The 27,205-nt window shown below is 40.6% G+C and overlaps 2 protein-coding genes across 9 annotated transcripts in view; one reads left to right on the top strand and one right to left on the bottom strand.

The window, feature by feature from the left end:
- KIF21A (kinesin family member 21A) overlaps window positions 1-27,205 on the bottom strand; it is a 241,115-nt gene that overhangs the window by 176,896 nt on the left and 37,014 nt on the right. The gene's annotated exons all lie outside the window — the stretch shown is intronic.
- Window positions 6,749-26,402, top strand: REDIC1 (regulator of DNA class I crossover intermediates 1). The gene is given in 13 exon segments (XM_064505898.1): window positions 6,749-7,196; window positions 9,791-9,830; window positions 11,527-11,665; window positions 12,424-12,556; window positions 13,328-13,394; window positions 15,107-15,313; window positions 18,310-18,416; window positions 21,069-21,601; window positions 21,806-21,881; window positions 22,611-22,671; window positions 23,259-23,334; window positions 24,427-24,521; window positions 25,077-26,402. Coding segments are annotated over 13 exon segments (2,178 nt in total). The 5' UTR covers window positions 6,749-7,173; the 3' UTR covers window positions 25,698-26,402.

Genomic DNA, 27,205 nt, shown 5'->3' with positions numbered 1-27,205 from the left:
GCTTATGGGCACTTTCAGAGAATTGCAAGAGCCTTATGAGGCAGCACTTCCCTTTGCAGAAGGCAGGCTGGCTCTTCTCATGCTGGCCTATATTACAGTTTCTATTATTTTTTTCTGATACAGATGTAGTCTTTCTGGATCTGCCCAGAATCTTTATTTTCTTTTTTAATTGTGCCACATTTGGAACCATCTAGTCTCCAGTACTAACGAAGTTTTAAGTGTCCTGTTACACACTGCTGCAATTCAGGACTCTTCAGTGAATACTGTTTAGTCTTGGTGCTTTGTTGGTGTTCATTCTGTCCTGATAAGTTCATTTTGTACCATGACCTCTTCTATTGTTATTTCCACTTTGGACAGATCCTCTGCTGAGTTCCCTAGAGAGGACTCCAGCAGAAAAATCTCCCCACTTTATTCATTAGTGAATACTGACGAAAAAAAAACTAATTTATCTTTTCTGTAACATACATGTCTTCTCTGAGCACTCTTTTTATAACTTGGTCATCAGTTGGCCCTTTGGACTTTACAGCAGGTTTTTGCTCATTATAGATGTGTAAGAAGAATGATTTGGTTTCTTTGTCTAGTTATTTCTCAAATTCTTTATGGCCCATCTATATTCTTCTATTTAATCTATCAAAGTTTATGTTCCTTTTGGTTATCTTCTTTTGAATACAGTATAGCTCTTTGCTATGGTTCAGACTGGTTCTTTGATTCAAGTCATATCCTTCAGCAGTCTCCTGGACACCTGTATGGATTTAATTCTTTTATCTGCCTCTCCTAAATTCATCTTTAACAAGCTTTACATTGTTCCCTTACTGGAGTTTAGCATAACTATAGTGAATTCTTTGCTCATTGTTGCTCCTTGTAGGAAAGTTACTATTATAAAGTTGGGATTCCACTGTGACCAGATCTTGTACCTCGTTCAGTATCAAGCCAAGGGTTGCATTTTCTCTTGAGGAGGAAGAGGAGACCTTGTACATCAACATAAGGAAACCCACCATGTGGTTTTTCTTTAGATGTTTGGCGGAAGTTTAGTGTTCTGTGTTAAAATATATGAATCCTTGGGCTTTCTGCAATTTCTGAAAGTCTTTAAACTAAGAAAGACCTGCAAAGATGGGCTTGGCAGCACTGCTCAGCATACACATCCTCAGCTATGGTGGCAACATGCCACAGGGCATGGACCCTGACATCTCTTGGACCAGTTGTCCCTGCAACATTAGAGGCTTCGATTCAGATGGAGCTTCAGAAGGAGGACACAGCTCTGCAAGTCTTGGGCTGTCGGGAGTGCCTGGGGCCTCCCAGTGAGGCTGGGTCTGATAGTCTTTTTACCTGCAGGAAGTGTGCAGTGGTTGAGGACCTTTGCCACCAAGTCAAGGAGCTGCGGGAGGAGGTCAGCAGACTGCACAGCATCACAGAGGATGAGAAAGAGATCAACTAGATCTTCTCTGAGACTCTGCAGCTTCAGGAGCCTGAACATCCAACTGTAGTAGGGGGGCAGGCAGATTCAGGGCTTATTGGAAAGTAGAAACTCCCATGATGGCAAAGGCTGGAAACTGGTGACCTCTGGCACCGGGAGAAGGTCTCCTGCTCCATCTGCAGACCTGCAACTTTGGAATAGGTTCATTCCCCATGTAGCTGACAAGTAGCTGGGAACGCTCTCAAATGGAGCATCTGTGCCAGCTGAGCCTCAGCCACACGGGAGCACCAAGAAGAGCAGTGAGTATTAGTAGTGGGAGACTCCGCTGCAAGGGGCAGAGGCCCCCATCTACTCACCTGACCTGTCATCTAGGGAGGTTTGCTACTTGCTGGGGGCTCGCATTCAGGGTGTTGTAGAAAGGCTGCCAAGGCTTTTCCAGCCCTCGGAGTACTACCCCCTGCTGCTCTTCCATGCGGGCAGCAATAATACTGGCAAGGAACAGCTGGAAAATATCAAGTGTGACTACATGGCCCTGGGGATAATGGTCAGGGGCATGGGGGCCGAAGTGGCATTAGCCTGAACTCTGCAAGTAGAGGGGAAGGCCCTGAGGAGGATGGAACGGATCCTGTGGATCAATGATTCATTGCACAGCTGGTTTCAGCAACAGTGTTTCATTTTCTGCAACCATGGGACCCTCTTCAAGGACTGACAACTGCTTGGTAGAGAGCGGATCCACCTGACAAAATGGAGCAAAAGTATCTTTGCCAACAGGCTGGCTAACCTGGTAAGGAGGGCTTTAAACTAGGAATGATGGGGGATGGAGAAAATGACCAAGAACAAGTAAGGAACTGGTGGAGGGGGCTGGCAGACAAAGGGTCTGGGGTGATTCAAACAGAAGGGACCTCTTAATCAACAAAACAGGGCTGAAGTGAAATCACCTCAAGTATATGCATGGAAATAAGGAAGTGCTTACCGGATCATATTATGGGGAAATCACTTATGCCCTTTCTAGGGAGACAGCATGCTGGGGTGCCTCTCTGAAGTGCCTGAACACTAATGCATGCAGCATGGGAAGCAAACAGGAGGAATTAGAAGTCTGTGTGCAGTTACAGGGCTGTGATCTCATTGGGATCATGGAAACATGGTGAGATAGCTCACGTGACTGGAATTCTGCAGTGGATGGATACAGGCTTTTTAGGAAGGGCAGGCCAGGAAGGCAAGGAGGGGCAGCTGCCCTTTATATGAGAGAGCAGCAGCAATGCAGGGAGCTCTGCCTGGGGACAGGTGAGGGGCCACCAGCTGAGAGCTTATGGGTCAGGATTAGCAGGAAGACCAGCATGCGTGACATTGCAGTGGGTGTCTGCTATAGACCACCTGATCAGGAAGAAGAAGTTGACAAGGTCTTCTTCAGACAATTGGAAGGAGCTTCACATTCGCAGGCCGTGGTCCTCGTGGGGGACTTTAACCACCCTGATATCTCTGCTGGCGGGACAACACAGCAGGGAACATGCAATCCAGGAGGTTTCTGGAGTGCATTGATGACAACTTCCTCACACAGGTGATCAAGAAGCTGAGGAGGAGGGGTGCTCTGCTGGACTTCATACTTGCAAACAAGGAAGAACTGGCCAGAGATGTGAGAGCTGGGGACAGCCTTGGCTGCAGCCACCACAAGATGGCGATGTTCAGGATCCTGCGAGGAGGGAGGAGGGCAAAAAGCAGGCCTCCAGGAATCCCAGGCTCCTGAGACCAGAGGGAAGTCTGGAACAAGGAAGACTTACCCTTGGCGGAGGAATATTGGGTTGTGGAAAACTCTTAAACAAACTGGAGATACAGATATTCATGAGCCCTGACAGGATGCACCCATGAGTGTTGAGGGAGCTGGCTGATGTCATTACAAGGCCACTCTCTATGATCTTTGAAATATCATGGCAATCAGGAGAGGTTCCTGAGGACTGGACAACAGCAAATGTCACCCCATCTTTAAGAAGGGAAAGGAGGAACTGGGGACCTGTAGGCCAGTCAGCCTCACCTTGATCCCTGGGAAAGTAACTAATTCTGGATACTATTTCCAGACTTATGAGGGACAGAAAGGTGATCAGGAGAAGTCAGCATGGATTTACAAAGTAGAAATCAGGCTTAACCAACCTGGCAGCATCTGTCACGCAAGGAGAGGCTGAGAGATCTGGAATTGTTTAGCCTGGAGAAGAGAATGCTTGTGGGACTCTTATCAATGTGTATAAATATCTGATGGGAGGGTGTAAAGGATATGGAGCCAGACTTTTCTCAGTTGTGCCCTGAGACAGAATGAGAGGCAATGGGCACAAACTGAAACACAGGATATTCCATCTGAGCATAAGAAAACATTTCTTCGCAAAGTGCAGCCTGCTCTAGCTGACCCTGCTGGAGCAGAGGGGTTGGATGCGATGATCTCCGGAGGTCCCTGTCAGCTCCAACTATTATATGATTCTGTGATTCTGTGATGCCCTTAGAGTAAATTTTAAAAAAAGGCCATCTGCCTTTTAAAGGTGAAGGGGGGGAAGGGCTTTTAATCAAATTAATTGAAAAAGAGATCTGTCTTTCAAGAGGGACTGCTTTTTAAAAGGATAACTTTGTTTTAAAACAAGTTTTTGTCTTCTATTTTAAACCTCTTCAGATACTATCAGGCCTTTGCAATATCACAGCAATCTTTTAAAAAGAAATCTTTTAGAGCTAAAACACCAACTGAAAGCACAAGGGCAGTGTTTCTTTGTTTCCCCACAAGCTGCGGAAAGCTCTCGGGGGGGGGGGGGGGGGGGGGGGGTGAGCAGAGAGGCAGTGGCTGGGAGAACACTATGCAATTCTGTAAACAAAGAAGTTTAAGCACTGGGGTTGCCAAACAAAAGCTTTCACTTGGAACAAACCTTTTTTTTTCCCCAGTCATGGGTTCCTAGCACCAGATAATTAGTTCAATATTTAGGCATATAAACTAGTGTGGCCTGATATTTAGAAGTACCAGAAACACCATCCCTGGACATAACATTCAAAACTGTTTCAGCTACTCTGCATCTTTTATATAGGTATCTATAGATGGATTTAGTTACCTAAAGCCAGATATGAAAATCAAACATTTTGGTCAAATATCAAAGTTAAAAATATGTTAAATTATCGCAAAAAAACATCTGTAATGCTATAAAACATTTAAACCCAACTGTGAGAGTCCCCAGGGTTTCTTTTTTATTACAGATTCATTTGCTTAGTAATCCTTTCCTTTGGTATAATCATCAGCAGACTAGGACACTTGCTGGGAGGTAATGCTACAATGGAAGATTTCATTAAGAAACATGAGAACCATTTGCAATTCGTTCTAAGAAATGATTTGAAACTTCATCTTTTCTCTCTTTCTCTCTCACTCGCTCCAGTAAATACAGTATTTTACACAAGCAGTGTCATTTCACCTTTGAGAGAGACTATCCTACTTGGGGAAAGCAAGAAATTCAACTCTTCAGGATACAATAACGTTGCAGATAGTGGCACACACTTTCACTTCATGAAATTTCAGATGTGTAACTTATCTCCTTCTGCTCCAGGGATGAAAGCATAAGCAGAGTAGGAGCCTAACTTAGGTGCAGAGTCACCCATCCTGCCTCTCCTTTATTTGGTTATGTAGAAATTCCGCAAAAACTTACTCAAAGCTGAGTGCCAAAAGTTGCCTGGTCAATGTCTCACCACCAGTCTTTCTGGAGAGATGTGGCTGTCAGAGGAGGATAGGCAGAAGAGGACATCCTGCCTTTAACTCTGCCTCCTCTGTCTGGAGACTTCCTGAGCCTGGAAACTGCAAAACAGTAATAGGAACAAATAGAACAAATAGGAACAGTAGGAAGCAGAGACCAAAAAGAGAGAAGCAAAGTGAGATAAGCTTCCCTCACTTCTCCCAGAATTATTGTAACATTAAAAATTGTAAGACTAAAAATAAAAATGGAAGTGAAACTAGTTCGAAGCTCTTCAGAAATGTAAGCAAAGTTATATTTTTTTGTTGTGGTCCTGCCCGCTCGTGTGCTTAGAGAGTAAGAAGAGAGCAAGCAGCAGCTAGGGTGGAGAGCTGGGAGAGTGGGGCAAACTGGGGAAAGCCAGACTTGCTGCTTCTCCTGCGGCTGGAAGGATGGCAGTAAGGTGAGGGTTGTGACTTTGCTTCTGCGCTCTGAGAGGCATTTCCATAAGCAAAATAGGCACCATGGCTGTTTCGTCTTACCAAGCAGTACACTGCCTTGGACAGCTTTGCTGCTTTACTGATAGCTAGAGCTGGTCTGAGAAGGAAGAACCATGTCATGGGAGGAAAAAAATCAGGTACTGTATTTAATTTTGGGGCAGGACTATAACTGTTCTTTGTTAGTAACAGTTGGCAAGCTATTCTGGAGAAGATCTTGTATAATACTTTCCTAACAAAGGAGCATGAGATGTGGTTCTACTGAAAAATGGCTATTAAAGAAGTTACAAAAAGGGAAATCTTCAAGTTTTTTTTCTTCCTATCAATACTTCAGTTCCTGACACACTGAGGAAGTCTCTTTGTTCTGTATTTACTTCACTTGAGTTCCTTCACAGAGAAGCAACTAAGCTTCAAAAAACTCATTCTCATGACCCTTTAAAAATGAATACTGATATCTTGCAGCTCTTTGAGCATATGACACCACTCCAACCCTCAGTCCAATGTTTGAAAGCTTTCAAATACTGACAGTCAAGGCACAATATTTAGACATTAGAAATTGAGAGTTGTATGCATCTCAGGTCTTCTTTCACTGTTTGCTTTGCCGTCAATGAAGAGAAAACTGATTCTTTATTTCATGATAACTTGAAAGTTCTTTTTAGCTTTGTCTGAAGAAAATAATTTGAGGAAGGGAATATTTCGTATACTGAAAAATAATAGATTGAAACCGACATTGCTTTTCTGGGATTCTGCAAACTACTCCTACTGCAGATTCAATAAATCAAGTATAAAGAAAAGTGCGGTCTTTTCCTTTAAATCCAGATAATGCTGTGGAAGATTAAGAATAAAGCCGATTGATAGAGAAAATACCAAGCTTCTAGGATCATACTTTAGAAAAACTAAAAAGCAAAAGGGATTTGCTACCTTTTAGACATCGTATTAACAAGTTAAACATCTATACTGTAACGTTTATTTTGTAGATAGGGACATTCATTTGCTGAGGTAATGCTGAGGAGCCGCAGGGGCGGCGGGGAAGGAAACGCTCCTCAGCCGGCGCCAGGGGCGGCAGCAGGGGCAGTGAGACGAGCGCACCGCCTCCCTCGTCATCCTCAAAATACCTGAGAGAGGCAGGGCAGGACTGGGCAGGAGGCGCTTATCTCTTGCCCTAAAAGCCATGCCAGCTGTAACAGCTACGCCGTGACACGGCAGGCTAGGCCTGTGAGATAAAACGTCACCAGCTGTGTAACTCCCCACCACGTAGCTGTGAATCGCACCCGCCTGGGCAGCAGAGGCCTGCAGTGCCCTTGCTGAATGGCACTGGTTTCTGGTGGGAGCCAGCAGGGAGGTGGCAGCGGTAGATGGAGGATGGCAGCACCCCAAGTGCCCCATCCTCCCCGTTAGCCTGCCTGGGGGCCTTCTGCATCCTTCGCCGCCTCCCCGTGCTGCCACCCTCGCACACAGGCGGGGAAGGAGCCGGCAGCAGGGCCCTGCCGGGGACCACGCGGCACCGCCGGCCATCACCACCCCGCTCCGGCCCAGCACCGCACGAGCAGCCCTCCCTCACGCCGCCGTGGTGGAGATGAACTGGGTCGGGGGCAGCCGGTGAGTGAAGCTCTCGGGGGACTGCTGGAAATGGCGCGAGACCGAGCGCTGGAGCTGGGCGTGACAGCCCCGGTGTCCCCTCCGGGCCTGGCAGGGCCGGGGTGTGGGTGACAGCCCTTGCGTCCCCCCCAAGCCAGGCTCTCTGAAGGGACGCAGACGCCCGGCCACACCAAACAGGACGGGTTACGAATGCTGTTATTTATGAAGTTTTACCAAAACTGAAATTAATCCTGGATATCTGCTAGTGAGGAATTGAAAGTGCTCAAGCTTTTCCCTTAGGCAAGGGGCCTTGACATAGAAAATAATTAGGCAAGGGGCCTTGACATAGAAAATAATTACAATTAAACAAATGCAAGGTTAATTAGAGGTAAATTTCCAAATAGTACATATTAAATAAAATCAAAAGCCCTGTTGTTTAACACATCAAATTATACAAACAACAGAAAAAAGTTGCAAGTTGAAAGTTTCTGCAGTTCCCTTGCTCAATGGCACTGTTTTTTTATCATCTTGGTGCAACATGCTGATTTCCTTTTGCTCTCCCCCTTGATTCCCTTCGTTAGCTCCACAGATGAAGCCATTTCAGTTAGTTAGTGATGGCACCCAGTGTAACTTTCTTCCTCACCTTAAAAAGATCTCTTCAGGGAACAGAGTATGAAAAGACGCAATTGAATTATTTATCTGATTGAGAAACTGCTTATTATCATCACCCTGTCAGGAATAATCATAGTCCTTAAAAAAAAAAAAATTGTTTATCAGCATTTATTTCCAGATCCTTGGCTTATTTTCTATAAGTTAATAAGGAATCAGCCTAATAAGCAGGAAGATTTAGCCATTCGGGAACATGATTTGAAAATATTATTTTATTTATTAATTAGTATTGTAGCAGCATCTAGAGGCCCCTTTCAAGATGATCATGCTCACATGCTTGACTCTGCAAAAAGCCAGGAGAAAGCAATCCCTGTCTGAGAGCTTACAGTCTTAATAGGCACAGCACTTTAAAGGAGGTGGGAGAAAGAAGTATAGTGCTGTGCTCCTCCTGTTTGCAGATAAGGTGCTATAAGAAATGGTGGACATTTATTTTCCCCAAAGGCAGTGAGGAATATAGTGGCAGCAATGAAAACAATACCAACATAATCCCATTATCTGATATACTAGCTACAGAAACATCCATCCACCAGGCCTCTTTGAATAATGAAGTCATTCGCATGCCTGTGATTACTCTCTGAGGAAAAAAAGATGTATAGTTACTGAGGTTTGCTGAAATAGTAAAATAATCACCAATAGACTGGTAACATTAAAATAAAAAGGATAATGTTCAGCTGCTTTTCTGTAGGGCTGTACCATCTGCCTATCTATTAGGAAGTTAAACCTCCCAGGATTTTGTCAGGCGTTTGAAAGTAGCTTTTCTAAACAGAATTTTATAATCATCCTAACTGTGTACACAGAATCAAACTGAAATAACCCTGTATGCATCTGGGAGTCCTAGCAAAAGGAGGTTTCTGATAGCTGCCCATGTGAGGCAGGGGGAAGCGAGAGCTTCAGTCTGAAATAAGCTTTGTCCCCAATGCCGGTCTATCCTCCTGTTCTGCCTGTCAGAAAAAGGAGTACGTGGGAGTATTGCACTCACTTAGCAGGTAGCTGCAGTCATTATGCCGCTTTCTACTGCTGCTAATTGTCTGTCAGGGAGCCTCCGGTAAATCCGGGATTTGCATTTTAGGTGTCAGAAAAAGTCTCCGTTACTGGGGTTTCTACATATTTCAAGAGTAAATTTTATGTACCTAAGTTCAGAAATCGTACTCTAATTTTAGATACACGATAAAAATTTAAAAATTGTAATTCCAAGCAGTTATTCCATATTTTTAACTCTCAGAAAACATGTCCTGATCCCACTCCCCTAAAGATCGCAGTCATGTTCACCTTGTTCAAGGTAGTGATACAGACTTCTAGTCCAAGAATCAGTTTTCCCCATCAGAAATGGATGTTTTGTGCTGTATGTCCTGTAGGTAACTAATTTAAAAGTAGGCTTAACAAGGAAGACTCATAGGCTAAGATTCTGTCTCCTATATAGCACAAACAACAGCTAGATAAAGTTTCTAGTGTTTTACTACAAGTAAACAATCTATTTTTTTTCAGTTTCTTTACAAAATGTTCACAATGATGTTCTTTAAGGACTTGAAAGGTAGGAAGTTGTGCTGTATTCCTTTGTTTTTTCTGCTAATATGTTTTTGCAATTATGTTACACCATGACAAAGAAAATTAGCAGAAATAAATATATTGATGAATATTTCTTATAGAGTTCTAAGAATTTAAGAATTGATAATTCGTTGTATAGCAGGTTAATTACCTAAAAGTTTTTCCTTCTAAATGTACAATATATTTGATAGCTCCGAGGTGGAGTGTGGTCATATCCTCAGCTGAGTAAACCAGGATGGGTTGAAGTGACTTCAACAGATTTGTGTTGACTTATCTACCTGAAGGTTTGATTCGTTGTAACATCATGATACATAACAACTCGGGTCCAAAGCTCAATAGCACTGGTAAGAAATACAGGCTGTGCTTTTAAAATTAAGATAATAATTATTTGTGTCTTTCAGGAGCAGAATTATGCTGAAGCAGGAAAGGCGAAAGCAAAAGGTAAACAGGTCTAGCCATCAGGGATATTATATTGTTACGTAAATGCTTTAGTTGATTCACTATGGAAAATCTTTCAAAGCAGTTGGCCTGAGGTTCAAGAACTGGAGCATGAGGCTTGTCATGTGTCTGCTTGCCTGCGTGTAACTTTTAGGACAGAAGTCTTTTTCTGGGTTTACCACATGGAATTGCAGCAAGAAGAGGAGGTAGTAGGAGAGGACATGAATGAATGTATGAATGTGGGCAATTTAAGTTTTACTGAATTATTTTTTGTTACTATATTTTGCCAGTATGTGCTGATACACAAGGGATAGCTTGAAGCCTCACAGTGACAAACATATGGTCAGCCAGCATATTACATATATGGTATACAGCTCTTTTTCTGGGGCTAGATAAAGGCATGTTAGATTCCTTTGGGTACTTCACTTTGGCATTCAAACAAGTAGACCAACTTATTTGTATTAACTGAATCTGAAAGCGAACTAATAGAACCAAATTTATCTCTGGCATAGCAGAAGACATTTGAAATGGGAGAGAAAGCAACAAGAGAAGATAGTTGTAAGTATAGTAAGAGAAGTCCTTGGCAGCTGGGCAAAAAATAAGAGAATGTAAGTGTAGCTATGAAGGCTGCTAGCACCCAGTGCCCACGGTAGATGCACTGGCATATACAGAAGGAAAAACAAGCTGACAACATGTTAGAGGGTGTGGACTGCAAAACAATATGGATTTTGAAGTGTTAATTTGTACACAGGCTGAATTTAACTTACTGCAGATATTATTCTTAACTGAAGAATATGTATTTTCCTCAGATACTAACGTCCAAGAGCGCTAAAGATTGTGATCTGATAGTTTATACTGGAAAATAGGTACCAAAATACATGTTGGGTATATCAGCTATACATAAGCTGCAAGATTAATCCTTTGTCATGAGAGGAATTAAATTTTAGAGAAAAGCTTGTATTATTTTTTTGTTTTGGCATAGCCTTTAGTTTTCCACGTCCTCTTGTGGTTAAAATGAAGAAGTCACATTGTTTTGATTTGTTCATCTGCTAGCATCCTGCAAAATGAAAATTTTGCTCCCCGTGTGGCTACTACTGGTATTTTAGGGTTACACAGAATCATTTGCCTGATACATTTAAAGTGTCTGTCATATTTGTTTTTGTTCCTTGCAACATAAGGCCCTTCCAAATTCCCAGTAATAGAGATTTTTCTTCTTTACTTTTTTTTTTTTGGTCACAAGACTCTGTTTCCTCCACCAAAGAGACAAGTTTGGAGAACAATAAACTCTTTGTGTCATTATAGATGGCCATGTGTATGTAATCTTGCTGATTTGCTTACTAGCTTATAAGCTGCCTCAAAAGCTCAAGTTTAAATTTTTAACAACTTTTTCCTTGAAGGATTTTGACATGTCTTTTATTTTAAAGAAACATTTTTAATCAACTTATGCAAAGGTTTGGCATCAAGAGAACGGTGATTTATTTCAAAGATGAACAAATAGTATCTGTGCTGTCTTTTTCAAGGTAATCAAAATAAACAAAATAATAGTAGGGTATGTGAATTTGGAGAGATGTAATTCTGTGCTTTCATTATTAGGAATTGTTTGCTAATTCTTGCATGCTCATTTTAAAAGTATCGCATATTCTGCTCCAGGGCTATGTGGCTTCTATGAAAAAGCTTACCTCTCTTTTGAAAATGATAGGAATTCTTTGAAAAGAAGAAACTTAAATCAAAGATGAAGCTTCTGGGAGTATCATCATCTCCTAAAAGTTCAGCAGTCAGTTTAGATCTCCTCAATCTGTATGTTGTTAACGAGATATCAACCAAAAAGGACAATGCTGGTGAGTTTAGTGTACAAATGATCTGACTCCACAATTAACAGAATCAGTTATTCTTAACAATTACTGATATTCTTTCAGTTCTTTGTGCTCTTCTATTGCATTATAAATTATTGCTCAAATAATCTTATTTACTTTTATTTTAAAATAGTAAGTAAAAATGAAAATAATGACTGCAAAAAAATTCAGGACATAAGAAGAACCAAATAACATTGACTACTGCCTACTTTGCCTTTAAAGCCTTGCAGACTTGGGCACATTTCTCATTTCATTCATTTATTTTACCCTGTATCCATTTCTTTTTCCCTTTACCTTTAAATGTTCCATTCTGCTTCTTGTCTCATATCTTTTTTGGCATTTAGAGTCATCTGTCAGTTCTCATACCCAGAATATCTTTCTTAAAATCCTTAATTATGCTCTAAAAAAAACTCTAGGCAGCCTGAGTCCTATCTCTTATCCTTTGTGACATATTCATAAGACAGACTGTGGCAAACTTGCTGCCCTATGCTCAGAAGGAATAGAAGGTGAATGAGCAGGGCAACAGAGCCTTTTCTATACACTTTAGTTGACAGTAAATGATTTTATCCTATAAAGCCACTTAAAGTAGGGCTCTTACATTGCTAGTAACAAAGAAAGCAAAAAATACAGCTTTAAATTGATTACGAAACCTAAAACAATGGCTTTTGCATTCGTAAGAAAATTCAGGAAGCTGAAAACTTTCTCCAAATCCAATGCTGACACTCCAAATGCTTTCATTACAGAGAGCGCGAGGAAACCAGTTCACATTAATATGACTGGAGGCATAAAAATACCTGTTAGAAGACACAACATAGGACTTCCCATGTCACCACCACGTACACAATATACGTCAAACTTGGATGACATCCAGAACAGGTATTTGTATAAAATATGCAGTATATATAGAAAGATATAAAGAAGTTCTGAAAAGTAGGTTTCATGATGTTCTTCCATCTGATTTCTAAAAAGTTAAAAGGAGTTACTACTGAAATATCATGGCAAATAAAACTAATAAGGAGTTAATTCATGTGTGATTATTAACTCTGGAGGGAACTGAATAACTGGGAATAGGGGTCTAGACCAATGCTGTAGCACAGGAGTATGGAGAGAACGGCTGATCCGTAGTTGATTACCTGCCTTGGGGAGCAAGCTGGATGAAGTGGGTGTTCAAACTGTTTTCTGCTTGTGCTCATGTATAGCTTGCCTTGAAAGGACTGAGAAGCATATATTTTGGGTAGTAAATAAATATACTATTCTAAGATAAAGAAGCTTCACAACCATTCCTGATATTCCAGTGATACTCTTACAATAAAAGAATAAACAAAAACATTTTAAACTATACATGAAGCTGAGAGACTTTAAAAAATTGTATTTCTTTAGTCATGCAAATCCTGCATACGCTAACTTACTTTCACAGAGCAAGCTATTCAGACAGCATTTTCCACTTTCACTGTTTTCCCACCCAAAATTAGATACCCTTAAGTGACTGATTCATAGACACACTGCTCAGAATCTCTTAAGAACAAGGGCTTTTTCTAAAATGCCTGAAAAAATATTACGAAACTCTTTTGAAATTAATATTCTACTTAGTTTTTTCTGTTTTATAAATCTTAAATTTCATAGATTTTTTTTAATTCACTTTGCAAGGCTACAAAAACGAGTATTGGACAGCAGAAGGCAGCATCTTTCAGAGAAAGTAAAATACCAGCATAATGTAAGTTTATTGTTTTCACTGATTTCAAGCTAAAAAATATAGAGCATTGTCTGTATTTTTAAGTGATTATTCAAAGAATGATTAAATCTCATGTGTATCGAAACACGTGAAGGCTTCCTATTTAAGGCTATATTCAGATGTTATTTGCCTGTTGTGTTTTGCACTTGTTACTGTTATTTCTTACTTCTTGAAAGGCTCTCCTTGTTTTAGGCATTTTCCAAAACACTTAAGAATATCTGTGCTCTAAGCTGGTCACAGTGGGCAGAGATTATGGGAAAGACTGAGGCCAACAGTAGGCAAATTGAAAACAATATGCATAACAGTTTGATGAAATGGGAGCAGCACAGAAGAAAATGAGTCTCTGAGAGAGACTTAATATCTACAAGTCTTAACAGATACCACTGGGAAGTTCATACACGAATTGAGGTTACAGTGAAAAGCATTCTGTAGGTGGAATTTAGGCTTTTTTATGACACATTTCACTATTGTATTTAAAAAAACACCCAAGTTAGTAAATCTGTTAGAAAGGCATTCAGTTTAGATTACTCAAACTTGTTTATAGCTCTATTGCTTCTGCTACCTGTATCAGAGAGGACCCTCAGGAGATGATGCTTGCAAAAGAAATTAAATCAGCATTGTTCTGTATGTTCCTGACCCAATCATGTTGTCAAACTATGTTTTGCTAGAGTGAGAAAGATAGATGTTTCTAGTAGTAGAAGATCCTTTTGCTTCAGTAAGGAAGAATTACTTTGAACTGAGAAGTTGGGCTGTCTAATATATTTTAGCCAAGATCACCATGAGCTGCCACTACTTTTTTGGATATTACATTCAGTTAGTTTTCCTTTATTACTCTTTTCCCCCGTTGCCTGAAGGTGTAGGGGCAATTTTTCAGTTAGCATGGCCAGAAGTACCAGATCAAAATGACAGCTAAGTTTGTCTCCAATCTCCACTTGCATGAACAGATTTAAATGATACTGCAGTGAGCACACAGAAAGCTACTTTAAAGTATAGATCAAAAGATAAAGTCTAAGGCCAGCTTATTGCAAAGAACTATTTTTAAAAGTTTCATGGGGTGAAGTGCGTCAACTTCAAATAATTATATCTTCTTTAATAAGCAGAAAGATGTGATTAGAAAATTCAAAATCTTCAGCTTGCTAGAAACTTGTAGTTTTGTGGTACAAGGATTTTGTCAATTTATGTACAAGGCACTGCAATTGTAGCTTGTGCTCCTTTGACTGGATTATAGGCGCTGCTTCTATGTGGCTGTGGATGCAATGACATTTCATCTGTTTTGCCTCCATATTTCTCCTGCGTTCTGACCTGCTTGAGGTGGCACTGTTGGCCACAAAACATGCCAGTTTTCTCCACACCACAGTAAAATATTTTTCATTTTACTGCTTAAGAACCAGTTCAGCAAATCATTTGCCTACAAGCCTAAAGCTAAAAATATTTTCATACCCATCTCTCCTGAGGGTAGCATTTGTATTCATGCTTAGACTTAAGTAGTTACGTGTTTCCCTGAAATGGGCCATTACTACCACACATTTTTGGTGAAAAAAGATCATACCAGGATACATGAAAATTTTCTCTTGCATCTGGTATATGTGCAAAGAGATGTAAAAGATATAGAAAAGTCTGATTACTTTGAACTTTATACTTGCATCAGAATAGTTTTAGATAAATGAAATATCCCTTTGCTGTGTTTTATCTAGTTATCACAAGTTACAGAATTAACTTATGCTGACTCTGGTATGGAATATGAAGATGACACTGCAACAGCCTTTAGTGGCTGTCCACTGTCCTCTTCGGTTTTTTGGTCTTCTAACTGTGCACAATCTTCAAAAGAAAATTTCAACACAAACTTAATGTTTTTAATGAACCCTTGGGAACAGACCTATGAGGAGAAGCAGGAAAAACAGGTCTGATAGATATTTTTTCATTTCAGCAGAATTAATTTAAAATAACTTCTATTTGTTTGGGCTGTAGAATTAATGTAATGGTGAAGATAATTATAAATGGTCAATATCTCTGGTAGGCTGGTGGCGATGAACATTCAGCATATACAGATATTTCTTGTCTTACTGGTATGAAATAGGCTTACCTTGAGCCTTTGTTCACAAGCTCTCAGTGTTGTTGATATTTGCAGAAAGAGGGTTAGTCGCATATTGCTGGCTTTCTTCTGTTTTTAGCTCATAAATTTGGGTAAAGAAAACTGATATATATTGCAGTTCTAAATACAGCTTTCTTGCATATACGATTAGTTGGGTGTTATATGATTCCAGGTGGTCACTGTGACCTAATTTGCAATCATGCAGTGTCTAATTTAAGAAATTAATGAAAGTTATTTATCCTAAGGCATATTTTTCTTTTTTTTTTTCTTTTTTTTTTCTTTTTGTTAATTTCAGGGTTCTTAAAAGAATCAGCATTAGAAAAATATAGCAAATACAAAGGGATTCTCCTGATAGACTCTTTCTAGAAAATACATTATTTGCATGGAAATAATAAAAATCTATGTGTATCATCAGTGGTATTTTAAGATCTTGAGGGAAGTAAGGAAAGAGTACTTCAGAGCTTCAGGGGAGCAGACGTTGGCATGTTGGGGGAACCTGTAGGCAGGAACCCACAGTAGGCTGACCTGAAGGACAGAGGAGCCCAAGGAAGATGGCTGTTCTTCAGGGACAACCTTTTCAGAACACAAGAACAATCCACCTCAATGTGCAAGGAAGCAAGCAGGCACAGGAGGCCAGCCTGGCTGCATGGGGAACTCCTCACTGAGCTCAAACGCAAGAAGGAAGTGTGGAAGCAGGGATGGGTCACCCGGGAGGAATAGAGAAGCATCACCAGGGCTTGCAGGGGTGGCATTAGGATGGCCAGAGCTGGAACTGGCAAGGGGTGGGAAGAGCAGCAAGAAGGACTTCTGTAGCATGTCATCAGCAAAAGGAAAATCCTAGCCCACTGCCGAATCAGGTGGGTGACCTAGTGACAATGGACATGGAAAAATCTGAGGTACTCGAGGCCTTCTTTGCTTCAGGCTTTTCTGGCAAGTTCAGCTCTCTGGCATGTCTTTGAGCCCAGTAGGGAGTTTGGGGGAGAGAGGTATGATACACAATAGTAAAGGATCAAGTTAGAGAAGCCCTAGAAAAACAGCCATACACAAGCCCACAGACTGGACAAGGTGCATCTGTGCATGCTGAGGGAGTTGGCTGATAGCACTGCAAGGCAGATGTCTATCATCTTTGAAAGGCTGTGGGGATGAGGAGAGCTTTCTGATGACATGAAAAATGCAAATGTTATGCCCAGCTGCAAAAAAGGCAAGCATGATCTAGGGAACTGTAAACTAGTCAGCCTCATCCAGGGAGACTGTGAAACCAAACCTCCTGGAAGTCCTTTCCAGACACATGAATGACAAGAAGGTGATTGGAAACAACCAGCATAGAAGGCCATATCATGCCTGACCAATCAGATTGCCTTTTGCAATGAAATGACTATGGATAAGGGAAAGTAGCGTTTATTATTTACCTTGACTTTAGGAAGGCTTTTGACAAGGTTTCCCATGGGTTTGTAGTAGCCAAAGTGAGACTATATGAATTAGATTTGTGGACAGTAGGTAGCTGGAAAAACTGGCTGTACCATCATGCTCACAGTAATGGTCAATGGTTTGAAGTCTAACTAGTGAGTGGTCAGTAATGGCATTCCTTGGGGGTTAATGCCAAGGCCAATACATCTTCATCAGTGAGATGGATAGCGGGACAGAATGCACCCTCGGCACTTTAGCAGGTTCATGCATGACACAAGATTGGCAGAGCAATCTTTACAGTGGAGAGCAGGGCTGCCGCTCATAGGGACCTCAACAGGCTGAAGGCCAACAGGAACCTCATAAATAGAGACATGCAAAGTCTAGCCTGTGGAATGAAATAACTTCACACATCAGTGCAGTGGAGGACTGACTGAGCAGACAGCAGCTTTGCAGGAAAGGACCTGGAGGTGCTCGTGGACAACAAGTTGTACATGAGTCTGCAGAGCGCTCTTGTAGCAATGAAGGCCAACTGCATGCTGGGCTGCATTAGAAAGAGCGTACCCAGCCCTCAAAGACAAGCGATTGCTCCCCTCTGATCAGCATGTTTGAGACCACGTCTGAAATATCATGTCCAGTTTTGGGACCCCAAGTACAAAAGAGATATCAACAAATTGGAGCAAGACCAGCGGAGGGCCACAGAAATTGCTAGGAGACTGGGGCACATGATGAACGTGGGGAGGCTGAGGGAGGAGGGTTTGCAAAGCCTGGGAAAGAGCAGGCTAAAGGGGCCAGAGCGGGGGACTAACTGCTGCCTTCCACAACCTAAACAGGGTTGTAGACAGGACAAAGCCAGACTTTTCCCAGAGGTGCACACTGAAGGGGCCAGAGGTAAACGTCAAAAGTTTCAATAACAGCAATTCTGTTTGTGTAGGAAAAAAAATACTGTCACAAAAGTGGTTAAGCACCAGGAGAGGTCATCCAAAGAGACTGGAATCTCAGTCCTTGGAAATCTTCAGACTCGTCTGGGCAAGTCCCTGAGCAGCCTGGTGTAACTTGGCAGCTAGTACGCCTTTGAGCAGGATGTTGTACTAGGGACCTCCCTGCCACACAAAATTATTCTGTGATCTTTAGTGCAGCTTCAGCAAGTTTATCAAGTTCATTGTTATTACAGAAATATGTGATGCTAAACAGGCATTTTGCATACTGACAGTGACATGCTAGCATGGAAAAGTGTGAGCTGCACTGAGCTCAGCTGAGCTATAGGCAGGTTTTGGTGTTTACTATAAAGAAGAAATAAAAAGGTTAAAAATTACCTTGTTTGCAAACAGTATTTTAAGAGTTAAAACATTGTAAGTATTGCATACATGCACAGTTTGACAGCTTGTACCATGTTCTCAGGCAGGAAATATTTCTGATCGAGACCCTTGGATTTCAAACACCCCAAGCCAGTGTATCTTCAGGAAGTCTGGTACAGTGCTTCAGGAACTGTTTAAGCCATTGAGTAGGTAGGCAGTGATTTTACATTAGAGAGAGAAAAAACAGTCCCATTTAAATAAGAAAAATACTAAGATCACCTGAAATGTGTTATTACTTGATTTTTTCACTGTTTGGTGCTTTTCAAGAGGAAATGGAGACTAAATGGAAGGACTGAACATAACAAACTATTTAAATTTGCTGAAAGGTAGTAAAATGTGATTTTAGATAGGCGCTTGGAACCAAGAGCCATTTTTCGCAGTGTCATGAGCAAGATGGTGTTACTGAATTCACTCACTGAGAGAAGCTTGATTTACTGAGGGGCCAAGGGACAGGTAGCTGCTCCTGCTTTCATTAGTTCTGCTCACTGTTGCAAGTGCTTTTCTGATGACCTTGATGCTGCTGCGACTGAGCAACTTTTCCACCTCCATTGTTTACATCTGGGATTCCAGGAACAAAGTATTTACTTTTCTTCTTGTGTATAAATGTTTCTACTATGGCTTTTTAAAAATTTGGTTCAGTAACACTTTTGTGTGAACTTATACTTTTATTTTTAAAAAGAGAAAAAGAAATCTAGAATTATTTTCCTTTTATATGCACTGAATAAATATCTTTTTAATCAACAGGGGATTTAGAGCCAAACACATTTATAGTGAACATTTAATTTCAGTTTTTTCCAGGGGTTCTTGTCTTGGACCTTGGAATCATACAGAGCTAATTTTCCTCCATTCTTTTTATTCCCTAAACTTGCCTTCTGGCTGAAAGTTCATATCTGTTTCTAGCTTTGGCTGGATAGAACCACACAAAGATCGTATTATTTTGCTGTTCCTGAAGTACTTGCAGCCTGTTTGCCTGGGAAGTCAAGAGACTGATCAGCTCATGTTGCACTGACCACATGATAACCGAATGGACACATCAGCTTCCCATCTCAGCCACCTTAAATTTCTCTTTCTGTCTTCTTCCACTTTCTCCTAGCTTTCTTTAGCTGAACCTAAAAGGATGATAATATTCACCTTGCTGTATATCTGGATAAGTTCCTGATGAACGTATTTACACCAAAGCCCTACATAGTCTTTTCTCACCTAGCACGCCCCTTTCATTTCTCCATAGCCCTCCAGGCCTGCACTCTTCTGCTCCTTCCAGCTCCGTTATGTCCTCTGCCCATTCATGGCTCACTAACAACAGATCTCCTTTTCAGCTGTTCTTCAGATCCATTTCTGTGGATCTTTCTTGTTTGGTTTTCATCCATTATCCCCACAAATTCTTTTACTTCAATAGCTGTTGGTTCTCCTAGGAAGGGAGTTTCTTTCACTGTGAAGTCAAAGGATAGTATATATTTATATAAAGTAATTTACTTATAAGTAAAATATATTTATATAATGATTTAATGTAATTGTAACATACTGATGATTTTGTAATGAATGTATATATGTCTGAGAGCTGTGGCCCCTCAAGTTTATTAAGTATTAACTACAAATTTTAGTTGTCATTTAAAAATAGCAGATATTTTTCACTCTGAATAGTGCGTAAGCTATTTCCTCATTTACTATTCATTTTTACTTAGCATTACAAAATGTTCAGCTGAACTGAAGAAAGAGCTTCTGAATTACTTCACAAAATGTTTTTACCTTCCTAACTTAGATAACATGACCAAGTTTCTCCAAAAAAGTGCTCTAGCATGTTTAGTCTTCTAGAACTGTTTTATGGGGTTTTCTGTAAGTAGAGGACACTGCTTTCTCTTTAAGTTCTCTAGGCTCTTTATCTAGCTCTAAGTATTTGCTGATCAAAACATTACAGAATTTTTCTCTAGCAAGAGGTTTTCCATACTGCATTTCAAGTTTCAAGGCCCGTTACTTACTGCTCAAAAGTTTTTAAAGAAAAGGCATGCTTTGAATGACCATCTCTGCCAGTTCTCTGTGTCTCAGAAACCTCTGAGACCTTTTGCTCAGGTTTTCTGAAGTGTCAGTCTGCAGATGAAGCATAAAAAGAAGGAGTGAAAATGTTACATTAAGATCCAAGTAAGTGAAAGGAAGATCATTTTAATAATGCTAACTTAATGATGGCACCTCCAAAACCATGGCTACCATAAATGGGGGAGGGAAATATGGGCAAAACAAAATGCGTGACTGGTCCCCTCACTATAAAATAGAAAAATTCTATGCCAAATTAAAATTACTGACCTCAGATACAAATGGAAGACACTTCACTGAAGAGAACACAAACTAAACAATATACGGATCTTATTGTGGGCTTTCAGTACAGGAGTCAACTGTAGACTAACTTGTTATAAACAGAAGCAGCTATCTTGCTCTTTTTTTTTCTTTTTTTTTCCAAAGTGGACTTCTTTGGCCAGCTGAGTGGAGCAGCAGTGACATACTGTGGCTGATTTTATAAATCACAGTTCCTTACTCAGGAGGAAGTACTCCACGCCTTGGTATTTTCAGAGATGATATAAAACAAAACCCTTTTTAAAGCAGCCTTTCTATAAAATGGAAATAAAATACAGGAAAGTTTTTCAGCTGAAATAACACACATTTGGGACAGAAGCAAATGTGACATGCAGTAAAAGGGAAGTCTTTGATATTTTTAACATCAAATTGATCATCTGGTGTGTTAGCAGTTAGTATTTTGCTTATTTATGTACTGAGCAAGCTGTTTTTCCTTTTCTTTTCTCCCTCATAAAGGCCAGACTATATGAATTTTGCCAGCAAAAATCCAGTGATAATCACCAGTAAAGAACCAGAACGTATCAAAAGAATAAATGAGCCATTTTTTGGTGTTGTGAAAGAAACTGCAGAACTGATACCTTCCCAAGATGAACATGATTGTTCCTTTCTGGCAATGTTTGAAGATGAGAGCCAACCAGTCTATAATAATCTTGCCACAAGGCATTTTAATCTTTTTGTTAACCAAAGCAGTACTGCCAATTTTTTCGTTGATCCTGATGACAGAAATCAAATGACCAACAGAAGTTTTACTTATGATACTAGAGAGGTTCATCCTGCAGTTAGTGCAAAGAGACGTTTTGTAGACAGATACCTTAAAGGCATTTTCACAGCTCCGGAACAGGTTTTATTTAAAAGTAACAATGCCTCAAGTCCAAGCTACAAGGAAAACGGAGAATCTCTTAAAACCTACCTGCAGGACTATCACAAGAGACAGTACTACTTTGTGCCCTCTGAAAATAAAGAAAACCCTGCAAAACTTGAAAAAAATGGTGAGTGACAGTAGTTTAAGGACATAAATTCTGTGTTGTCTCCTCCTTTTAAAGACATGTTTATTGTAACCACAGATGTGTCTACCCTGACTTAAAAAGTGTCATGAATCTTGGGACTGCAGTAATTTAGTTTGAGATCCAATTAATAAAATTATTTTTAAAAGTTACTGCATTATAAAATCAAGATTTACTTTTTGGTTTTAGAGGCATTTACTTATCACCATGATCAGCAGATGGTTAACTTAAAGGAAAATGTGCAGAACCACTCGAGAACAAAGAGGTGAGTATCATAAAATGTCAATCTATTAATTAGCAATAGCTGCAGAGACTTTGCTGAATGGGAGAAATCCTGAGAGAGACCATGAAGGCAAGATTCTAAATAATACTACCCAGTGCAAATAAGAGTGAATAGTACAGATAAACTTACGTGTACATAAGTCATGTGTACCATTGTCCGTCTCTCTATGATCAGTAAAGAGAAAGATTCCTTCATGGGACAATTTTGAGGCCCTGAAGTTAAGCTGTTGCTCTGATTTGCCCTCTGAAAGAGCCTGTCTCCTTCCACTGACTGCAGAGGAAGTCTAGAGAAGCTGCCTTCCCTGGACTAAACTCAGCATATGTGAGTGTCCCACATTTTATATCAAGACAGTTTTGTTAAAGTTGCTGGTCCGTAATTCTTTCCATTTTACAAAGTGGTGCTATCTTCCATCACCTCACATTACATTTTACAGCAGTGAGTAGAAGTTTGTAGAAGGAGTGAAGTTTGTGAAAACCAGATTTGTGGTGTTTTATCGCAGGATTCAGAAATAAGTTCGACGATCTCAATAGTGGAAAGCATTTTGGGATTACATAAGGCAAAAATTAAGCTTAAAAATAACAATACTGTATGATTTAATACAGTGCTGAAAATGTGTTGCAAGATCAGCAGCAGTGATGAATTTAATTCAGAAAGCAAATAGAAGTACAGTAGAAATCATTTACCAAAGAACTGTATGTTTGCATCCCTTAGTGACAACTCAGACGTGAAAGAATCAGCTTGGAGACAGGACCAGCTCTTTGGATTTGAAGAGGTAACTTTTTAAAGAGACATATTTTTTGTATTACCTGCTACTAAAGTGTTTGCACCATTTATTTGGGGTGGAGGAGGGATATTCACACCAGTTACAAACCAAATTTAGCTTTTCTGAATTAACTTCTGTGGAACCTTCTCTTCCTTCATTGTTTATACACAAGTCCAGCAAGAACAATTTCTAGTTAAGTAGTTCAAATAGCGCTTACAGGTTCTTTATTTACATGCTTTGATTCACACCTAAGTGCATGCCTAAAATGGGTTATATAAGTTATGCTTTACCCTTAAGGTCGGATTTTGCACTGTGGTCTCAGCAGGCAGTGTCCAGACACTATTTATAGGATTCTTCAGTATTATAAAGGAGCTTTACACCTCTATACATAGAAATACTTCCTTAGCTAGTTTGCCAGTAGAAGTGACCCTGGTAAACATACAGTATTGCTCATGGGTTTTGTACCTCTTACAATAATTTGCTGTACAGTGCAGTGGCTTCCTTTATGTAATAGAGAAACTGAATGTTCCTCACTTAATCTGAGCTGCTGATCCAGCTGAACTTTCACTATTAACATTTTTACTTATTCTTGAAAGATCGCAATAACACAAGAGAAAGAGTATGTGTTTGGAATGAGTCCAAACCTTCATGAGCTGGAGAAGGCTTAGTACCGTTTATACATTATTAAGTCAAAAATCAGATTTTTTTTCTCCACGTATAAAACTGAAACAGTTATTTTTAAAGCCAGAGAGAAGTGTTTTCATCTTTTTAGGATGTTACGTTTGATGAGTACTTGTATTTTTGATTCATGCAGCACTGTATAAGGAAGACTAGCATTGTTAGATAGCTAAGAACTATCTGTATTTGCTTTTCTTTGAAAACATAAATTCGGGTTAGCTTCTCTCTGGTGAGTATTATCCACGTTTGTCATTGTCTCATTTTCCCCAAGGCTATCCCCTAAACTAAAAGCCAGCTCTGAAGGTAGGGCTTACTGCTAAAGAAAATCCACTAGAGAGGTCAAAAGTGTTAATCTGATCACCATAACTCCAGTTTACGAACACTGGCATTTGGTAATAGTGCCAGGTAAAAGCTAGTCATTTTCTTTCTTTCTATTCCTTCAGACTTCCGTTGGTTGGAAAATATCTCAGGCATTGCTTTTGTATTAATTCTTCTTTAGATATTTGACAGACACCATTTTACTGGTCTAGTCTTTGCTAGTCTGTATTCCTTTTCACCAGACTGTATGTGGCAGTCCCACGTGTGCATGGAGTGAGGAGAGGCAGCAGGGAGATCCCACATCCTCTTTGCTCCCTCAGTAGCTGTAGAGGTCAGCTGCGCTGGCAGCATTTGAGAGCAGAAGATTCCCAAGGAGTCCCCAAGAGAAAAAAACGTGGCCACAGTCCACATTACTTGTATGTCAGCCAATGTGTGTGGGGAGTTTGCTGCGTTGTCTCACTGCCCCAGCTCTGCAGAGCCCTTCCTCCCCATGCGTAGCCTGGCTCTGCTGCCAGTGCAGGCTGCTGATTGCAGGCACAGCTGAAGCCTTGAGACACCCACCTCAAGCACTCTGCTAAGATGTGAGGATCTGAAAGGAGGAGAACTGGCTATTGCCAGGGCCTAGAACAGCATCACTAACACTTCATTCTCTAAACACTGCCTTAAAACTACTTCAGAAGTGGTCACAGTGTTTACTTCTGCATGCTCTGTTTGAGAGAGTTGGATGTTTTGGGGATTTTTGGTGAATAACGTTTCTTTCAGTGTGAGCAATTTTTTCAGACATGGAATCATCACTGAACAGCCAGTCTCCCAGTTACTATCCTAGGCAGATGGACAGCTGTTTCAGCTCTAGTCATGATATGGTGAGCTCTTCATGGGCTTGCAAGGGTTCATTTGAATGACATCTGTATGCCTGAGTGCATCTAAGGATGGATGAAGTTGGAATCTTATTTATAGCTTTGTTTTGTACAAGGCAATGTCATGTGTGAGGAAAACAAGAAACAATTAACTGTAACTAACTGCAGTTTAACAGATATGTGGTCTAGTGTCTTGATAATAGCAGACCTTGTAGAATTACAATAACATGCATGTCAGAAGATGCTAAGCAAGCTTCTGCTCTCTTCCATGATGTATAGCTGCCTTGCATTACATGCCTGTAAGGGAGGAGAATCTGACACACTGCCTATTTTTAGCCATTCTTGAATACATAAATGCCACAGCTTAAGAATATAAAATATGGGTAAGAACAAAGGTCCACCTCACCCACTTCCTCTCCAACAAAGCCGGGAGCATGTCCCTAGGGAAAGAATGCAAAAAACCTCAAGACAGTCCTGGCCTTTCAGTTAATGAAATAAACTTCTAGTATTTAGTTATTGAATTATTTTAACAGTTGCGTTAACACAATTCTATTCCAACAGTGTGAAGAGGAAGACACAGCTGACAAGAAGGAATATCTCAATGAACAGTTCTTCCAGACAGACGATGCCAATCTAACCTCAGCCTCAGCAAGCACAGAGCCCCCCAAGACCTCTCAGACTGGAACGGTGCCTCTCCATCCCAGCAGGCGTTTGACTATGGAAGAATCCAACCATCTTCGACAGAAAGACCCTATTTCACCACCCATAGAGGAGGAAAATAAAGACCACACTGCTCCGCCTGAGAGCAGCTCACTACAGCAAGCCCTGAAAAGAGAGCAGCTCACTCACAGTACCAGGTGCGATGTTTGCTCACAGACCGAGAGCTCTGTTACAGAAGTAAGAAAAGTGGATGTTGCCACCCAGTGTGGCACCGTGCAGCTGTGCAGCCGTGGGAGCTCCTGCCCCTGTGCCCGCAGCGCCAAGGGGCTCCCTCCTCTCAGTACCGCAGGCGCTGCTGGAGGGCACAAAATGCCAGCACATGCAGCGCGCCGGCCTGCGGGCACAGGCAGTGCGGCACGAATAGCAGCATTTGCTTCTGAAGCTGAGTATCTCAGCTTGGCTTACAGTACGACCCTAAAGGTTCTGAACTACGTTCATATAATGAAGGAGAGAGAAAAATAGTGACCAATTAGAGTGGCATATAAAGTGTATAGAGGGGATACTTTAAAGTTTTGTCCTGTTCTTAGTGTGTTTCATCTAGTTGGCATATTTGGATTTTTTTCAGTTTGGGTAGACAAAGTATTTTTGGTTGTTTGCTTACAAATTATTATTAACTATGTATCTCTATCTAGCTACTACTATACCCATGGGTTACTATAGATGTCTAACTGCTAACATAGGATTTTACAACAGCTTAGTGAAAATAAATGTTAGGAATTAAAATTGGCTTCCCACCAGAGACCTATAGGACTTTTGTAGTTTGAGAATGACCTTGCTTTTCTTGAAGGCAATGGAAAGATTCTAGAGTTCTGACTTCAAAAGACATTTGATATGGCCTTTGCTTCAGAGCTATTATCTTACCTGCTTTAGTACACAAACTAGCCTATACCGTACATTCATACTAAACATAAAAATGAGAACCAACAGAGAATGCATATCTGTGCACATAGAATAAAATGTAATTTAAAAAGAATGAATTTATTAGTTTTTAAGAAAATTCCCAAATGCATAAACTTCCTCCCGCAGCAGGATTGATTCATTATCTAACTGTTAATACAGACTAATCTTTTCTGTGTTTCTGTATTTTGCCTGCAGATTAGAAATGTGAAACGATTTCTTCTTTGGTTCAGTATTTGCGTAAAGCTACAAATCTCAACAAATAAAAGTTTCTGATATTACTGTTTCTAGCTTGTATTCTTTCCCTTTAAAACAGCTCCTAGGAGAGGTGTCAATAACAGAGTGAGTCCCCCTGCCACGTTTTGCTTGTGTATCCATATATATTTATTTATACATCCACAGCTATATATCCTTACTTACATCCGTGGCCAGTGCTGCCACCTGACGTCTCCCTGCTCTGCCCTCCTTGCCGGTGCTGCGGGGGGCTGTTCTGGCAGGGCCTCCTGCGGGGCGATGCTCGCTTTCCCCTCCAGCGTTAACCAGCTGCGTGCTGCGGTCCCTTGTCACAAAACGGGCTTGGTCAAAAGCTACTTTGGAGACCTTGCTTGAACAGTGCGGGAGACTTTATTCCATACGGTTAATATGCTGTGGTTTCGCCCATGGTGACAGCGGTTAAAAGATTCACTGCCCCTATTTCTATTAGGTCAGTGTCTTTCATTTCTATATTTCGTTATAAAGGGTTTAACAGCTGAAGGGATATGAGTAATCCAGCACTGCTGAGACTCTTTGCCGTTCCTTATCCCTGTTCTCACCATCAAACTAGAGGCTGTATTTTCTGCTGTGTTTTATTTTTGGAGTTAAGGGCCATTTGTAGAAGAAGGTTTACAGTGCTCAATCGCTTGCAGGTTTATGCCTATCTCATTTTAAAAATAGCATCTCTCAGAAATTTCAGTGGACTTTTCTGCACTTTGAAGACAGTAATAATGGCTTTTATATATAAATTACATACATGGGAAGCGGTTTGAACAGACAGACTTCTGAAATGTGTAACTACCATTCAGCCAATTCACTGC

This window comes from Dromaius novaehollandiae, chromosome 1, assembly GCF_036370855.1.
Source record: "Dromaius novaehollandiae isolate bDroNov1 chromosome 1, bDroNov1.hap1, whole genome shotgun sequence".
NCBI lineage: Eukaryota > Metazoa > Chordata > Aves > Casuariiformes > Dromaiidae > Dromaius > Dromaius novaehollandiae.
This window is presented reverse-complemented; position numbering and strand designations above follow the sequence as displayed.